This window comes from Pelobates fuscus, chromosome 9 (genome assembly GCF_036172605.1).
Source record: "Pelobates fuscus isolate aPelFus1 chromosome 9, aPelFus1.pri, whole genome shotgun sequence".
Classification (NCBI taxonomy): Eukaryota; Metazoa; Chordata; class Amphibia; order Anura; family Pelobatidae; genus Pelobates; species Pelobates fuscus.
The window spans coordinates 160,077,628-160,084,223 of NC_086325.1; the positions used below are offsets into that span (position 1 = coordinate 160,077,628).

Sequence of the window (6,596 nt, forward strand, 5' to 3'; positions counted from 1 at the left end):
TTGACAGCATTTCACGAATACCAGGAATTTGTAGATGGGCAACGGCAGGAGATGCCTTCCAAGGGACATTTTATTATTTGTCACCTTTATGGCGACTCACTGGTAATTCAATAAAGAGTGAATTGTTAGGAATTCAAAGTAAATGGCAAATATTTGCTGTAAATAATCTGAAAGCACAGCAGACTTGGATCATTTTCCCAGTTTGGCTACTTTGGCCCAGTTTGATTTCACCTTTATTCCCAGACTTGAATTCTTATTTTAGTGACTATCTCTGTGTTTGTGTGTATCATGTGACATGTAACATGTTCTCACCAGACTTGGACAATGCATCACATCCACATGTCCTGGGCTGGGTCACGTGACAGAGACAAGCCTGCTCCACAGCAGACAGGCGGCGGTCGCCATGGCAACGGGATTTCTCCCCCTGGTTACCAGGGTAGCAGCGCGAGATCCGCAGGCTCTCGCGAGATGAGCGGCCCGGAAGCAGGAAGTGAGCCGGGTGGGCTGGCCGGATGGCTGCTGGAGGGGGCGTGAGACCGGCAGGCAGTTGCCAGGAGTGCGGGGAATGGAGGGAGCAGGGGCTGCACGGCTCCTGGGCAGGGGGAGCGGCGAGGAGACCCCGTGTAAGTGGCCACAGCCAAGGGGGAGGGAGGTGAGGGACACTATAAAGACCTCCATATCCCTAAAAAGACCCCCATATCCCTAAAAAGACCCCCACCTTATCCCTGTTAAGACCCCCATATCTCTGCTGTGTCTGTACCCTGAGACCGCCCCCCATATCCCTGAAAAGACCCCCATATCCCTGAAAAGACCCCCACCTTATCCCTGCTGTGTGTCTGCCCTCTGAGACCCCCCATATCCCTGAGAAGACCACCATATCTCTGCTGTGTCTGTACCCTGAGACCCCCCCCATATCCCTGAGAAGACCCCCATATCTCTGCTGTGTGTCTGCCCTCTGAGACCCCCATACCCATGAAAAGACCCCCACCTTATCCCTGCTGTTTGCCTATCCTTGAAAAGACCCCCCTTATCCATGCTGTGTGTCTGTTCTCTAAGACCCCCCTATCCCTGAAAAGACCCCCTTATCCCTGCTGTGTGTCTGTTCTCTAAGACCCCCCTATCCTTGAAAATACCCCCCTTATCCCTGCTGTGTCTGTCCCCTAACACCCCCTATCCCTGAAAAGACCCCCCTTATCCCTGCTGTGTGTCTGTCCCCTGAGAGACCCCATCCTTGAAAAGCCCCCCTTATTCCTGCTGTGTGCCTATCCTTGAAAAGACCCCCCTTATCCCTGCTGTGTGCCAATCCTTGAAAAGACCCCCCTTATCCCTGCTGCCCCCTAACACCATCCCTCTATCCCTGCTTCTCTTTGGGACCACCCCTATCCCTTTAACCCCTTAAGGACCAAACTTCTGGAATAAAAGGGAATCATGACATGTCACACACGTCATGTGTCCTTAAGGGGTTAAAGACCCCTAGGACCATCTTCTATCACTGCTGTGTCTCTCCCCCCTGGGACCATCCCCCTATGCTTGCTGTTCTCCCTGAGACCATCCCCTATCCTTCTGCCCCATGGGACCACCCCCTATTCTCTGCTGTCCCACTTGTAGCCAGTTCACATACTCGTAGCCCGGCTGTGCCACTCCAGTTGGTGTAGAATAAGTTACCATGGTGGTAAGCAGTGTCCAGTAGAGCCTGATAGGTGAGAGAGTACACAGGAGCTGTAGTGTCAGAGGGCCTTACTGTTGGGTTAGGTACGTTTTATAGTAAAGGAGTGATGTGGATGAGCAGGGTTTAGGGGCTTCCTGTAGAGTGAGTGAGGGAGCTCATCCGGGTTGGGAGCTTTCTTTAAAGAGAGGTGTGTCTGAACTAGATACAAGTTTTTAATAGGGAGTGATGTGAATAGGTTAGGTAAGGGGCTTTCTATATAGGCGTAATGATGATCAGCTGGATACGCGGGTTTGTGTAGAATGAGTGACATGGCTAAGCTGGATAGGGGACTTTCAGTAGAGGAAATGATGTGGATGACCATGTTGAACAACGTGCAATTTTATTGGGTCTGCAGTTGTTGGAACCGCTTGTGATATTAATCAGGCATCAGCCCACAATATATTGTTATATACTTTAGCGGCCATGCTTTCAGTGCATTAAAAAAACCTTGCCACTGTTTAGTTCTGCAAATATGATTTATTTTACTATGTATTATTTAACAATAGAGGAATAGGCCACAAAGTTAATTTTATAATTGAAGACTCGGTCTCCAAACATATGGCTGAGCAGGCAGCAAGACTTTCTACAGAAGGAGTTTTGTGAGTGAGTAGAGTAGAGGGACATTTAGATGAGGGCGTGATGCGGCGGAGCTAGGTAGTGTCTGTTCATTGAAGGAGTGATGTGGCTGAACAGAGCAACATGCTTTCTCTAGGGGTAGTGCAAGGTGGAATGGATTTGTATGGAAAGTATTGGTGAAATGGGCATTTAAGGTAACCCTGTTAGGCATGAGTTCAATTCTACAGAAAAAAAACAAACTATTTACATAATTCCTTATGATTAGCCTTGCACTTTAAAGACATGTAAATCCACAGAGAAAAGTTCAGGTTTGCCTATTGAGATTTAGAAATCTCTGACATCATCATCATTTGATTTGCATTCATTGCCCCGGCTATGCCTTCCTGTTGGCAGTTGCTCTATGTTTACAAACTACTTTTGATAAATTATAAACTGGTTTTATTTCAAATATGAGGAATATACTTAGGTTGATTTAAGCGGATAGCTGTGGTGTTTGTGAAAGCATATGCTATAACAAAAAATAACTTAAACTGTGTATGCTTGAAGAAAAAATATGAATACAATTTAATTTAATCTTCTGCACCACTGCATTGTGTCTTTAAATGTAGACTTGTTCTCACATTTGAAAAGAAGGTTATTGTCCAAAAGGGTCGCTTCAATACATTCTGCTTTCAGTTTTTACCAGTGTTTTGTTGTTTTAAATAAACAACAACAAAAAACTTTTTTAAATGAGTGTTATATTATGGGCCAGACCGTTGTTTTATCCAAACGTTTCAGTTATAGATTTTTTTTTTTTTTTTAAGTTGTCAAAATAAATGACCATATTTTTTAAGTAGCAGGCAATCCATTTAATGTACAATAAAGAGTTTCCCTTACACTTCTGGAAATCATTGTAAAATTTATTATTTTACAGAATAACACATTACCAGAGTTCACTGTAACCTGATATTTATGAATATCGAACCGTTCATGAGGCACATTATCAGTTCATTATGCCTGATACAATCTATCCTTTCATTGTTGGCAAAGGCACTGGCGATCCATTGAAAAACAGCTTTTAGTCACAATGCATGCTAGGGTAGCATAAAAGTCCTGTTGTAGCATAAAAACTACAAAAGTTCCATTCTAGAAGGCTTTTGTGTGAAGCTCATATATGTTTTACCTTTGTCCTGATTATGTTCTTTTCCAATGAAGTGGTTTCCATCACTTCAGTTGATGTTTATATTATAGCACAAGCAGCTGTTTCTCTCTCCCAGTTGAGCACGGTTTTTCAAACACCAAGAGGAGACCTTGTATATTGATTCAATTCTTGGTGAGAACAAGGACACTGATTTAACTTCTCCTCATTCCTTTGCAGGCCAAAGCCATCATCCATTCTTGCCCATAATATTTCAAATTGAAATCTTCTCCAATTCAGTCTGGCCTTCCAATCTGATGATATGATTTCCACACGACCTCCTTTGTGGTTCTACAAACGTTGGCGTCCCTGATGCCTGTAATCCCCATCCCCCGACGTGTTCGGTCATTCCATGGGCCCCATACTACCTGCTTGCATTCCGCTTGTGGCCCTGTAAGGACCACACATTTGGTGCGCACCAAGTACAACAACTTTGACATCTACCTGAAGTCCCGATGGATGTATGGATTTATACGCTTTTTGCTGTACTTCAGCTGCAGTCTTTTCACTTCCATCCTCTGGGTGGCACTCTCTATCTTGTTTTGCCTTCAGTATCTGGGCATCCGAATATTTCTGCGCTTCCAGTACAAACTGTCCATCATCCTTCTGCTGCTAGGACGGAGGCGGGTTGACTTTAGCCTCATGAACGAACTGCTTATTTATGGAATTCATGTAACGATGCTCCTGGTTGGTGGGTTGGGGTGGTGCTTCATGGTCTTTGTAGATATGTAAATTGCTGCATGCCGATGGATAAAACTCTTTGTTGGCAGATGGCGAACGAGTCTGTCATTTGTTACTCTATTGTTTATCGTTGGAAGAGCAGTTGTTTTTTAATAAAGGCATGTTATGATATTAGAAGGCATTCAAAGCATGTTCTCCATGAGGGTGGTAACACCTATATGACTAGTTGGTAAATGGGCAAGTAGCCCCACTCTTCGTCTTCTGTTTCAAGAGATGTTTATTTTACAGCCATAGTTTCCACTTATGTTGCATTCCCAGTGTCTCCTATCTTTGTGCCGGTCACACAAATCTGGCATAGTGGCACTATATTATTATTATTATTATTTATATAGCACCAGCAAAATTCCATAGCTCTCTACAATGGGTTGACTAACAGACATGCAATTGTAACCAGACAAATAGTCGCACAGGAACAGAGGGGTTGAGAGCCCTGCTCAATGAGCTTACGTGCTAGAGGAAGTGGGGTAGTGACACAAAGGGTATAAGTAGGGGTTATAAAATAGGTTGCTAGAAAAGTATTCACTGGGACCTTAGTAGGTTATTTTTGACAGTTGCAGGAGAGGAGCCATGGAGTGGGTGGAGGAATATTAGCTAGCAGTTTAAATGTAATGCTTTTCTGAAGAAGTGTGTTTTCAAAGATATTTTTTGAAGGAGTGGAGACTGGGTGAAAGTCTAACGGAAAAGGGAAGGGAGTTCCACAGAAAAGGTGCAGGCTATAGAGCACCACCTGTTATCCGTACATTGTAATAGTTTAATTACATGGCATACTCCAGCATTTATTACATGTTTTGGGTGTGTCCTGCTTGGCATTAGGAGAAAGACAGGGGAACATGCAAAACATTTTTAGAAACAAACAAGTAAATATAACCTTTAATGTGTAAGTTTATTGGGATTTCACTCACACAGTGTATGGTTTAAAGGGACACTATAGACACCCAAACAACTTTAGCATAATGAAGCTGTTTTATTGTATAGGTCATGCCCCTGTAGTCTCAGTGCTTAATTCTCTGCCATTTACGCGTTAAATCTTTTTTAAGTTTAAGTTTTTGCAGCCCTGGCCACACCCCTCCTGCATGTGACTTACACGGCCTCCAAAAAATATAAGGTTTTATTTTTACAGTACAGTGTGTTTGTTTTAGACGTTTACATAACCTATGTTGATTGAGTTTAATCACACACAGGAGGCTTTTGCAGGCTCTAGCAGGCAAGTAACCGAGCAAGAGAAAATAAATTCTAAATTAAACACACTGTGCAATAAGGAGAGCTAAAGAAGTTAAACTTCTTTTTTAGGAAGTGCTTATGGAGCCAGTGTGATTCAGAGCCAGAGTAGATTTAGCTAAGGCTGTATAAACAAAGTTAATTTACTCCTAAATAACAGATTTGAGCAGTGAGACTGCAGGGGTATGATCTATACACCAAAACTGCTTCACTAAAGTAGTTGTTTTGTTTTTGCTTAGTGTCCCTTTTAAATGTTATTTCTTTGAAATGCAAAGTGTGTACATGTTATCACAGATTACAGCATTGATAAGGCACTTTTTTTTTTTTTTCATTTTTATTGATCTTACAGAATATGAAATGGGAGTTAGTGGTGACAAGTGAGACCATTTTGTGAAGGCAGAGGTACATAATTATAGGTGATGAGATCTGAGTTCTTATTGATTACATCACTGGCAAACCGCTTGTAGGTAGGAAATCAGTGGAAGGAACCTTGCTGTGTGGCTCACTGACTCGTTTGGTTTCCGTTCGCCTCCCTAACCTTGGGATTACCAACTCAATTTGTGATGGGAAATTGAAGGATCTTATTTCTCCTCTTAAGGTTATTTACTAAAGTCCTACGCAGACCATCCGGTGACATTCCAACTGCAAAACCGGACATTTCTTCTCAAGATTTTTTTAATGGCTGAATACTGGAATTGTAGACTGGATTTCATCCTGCCCAGATGTAACAGAACGGCTAAAATCTGGAACTGAAAACAAAAAATCTGCAGTTGAATGCTTAAATATAACTTTCAGGTGTCTGCAAAGTCGTTTCAACCGCATCTGTACAATTTGATTGGCCACATTTGCAGGCAGATGGTTTATTATTGTAATTCAAGCTATTCCTATAGAAGAAGTTGTAATTTGTACCATTTTGGTCGCTAGATCCTTAGGAAAAAGCACTAACTCCACAGGGATTTCCAATATATTTATATTAAAATTTATATTATTTATTAAATTGGTATTTGGCCGTTTGTACTGGTGGTGTGCAAGTATAGATTTCTGTACACCTGCAAATGTAGGTGAATTCTCATATGTGGATCTGTTCAGAATGAATCCGGTTGAATTCAGCATTTTGATAAAGATGCAAATCCTACATTTGAAATTCGGGGGGGGAAAAAAAATTGGGGTTCAAAT

The 6,596-nt window shown here is 42.3% G+C and overlaps 1 protein-coding gene across 1 annotated transcript; it reads left to right on the top strand.

The window, feature by feature from the left end:
- Positions 1-475: 475 nt before the first annotated feature.
- Positions 476-4,235, top strand: TMEM250 (transmembrane protein 250). The gene is made up of 2 exons (XM_063431632.1): positions 476-623; positions 3,642-4,235. The coding sequence occupies exon 2, from the start codon at positions 3,774-3,776 to the stop codon at positions 4,191-4,193; it is 420 nt and encodes a 139-aa protein (XP_063287702.1). The 5' UTR covers positions 476-623; positions 3,642-3,773; the 3' UTR covers positions 4,194-4,235.
- The last annotated feature ends 2,361 nt before the right edge of the window (positions 4,236-6,596 follow it).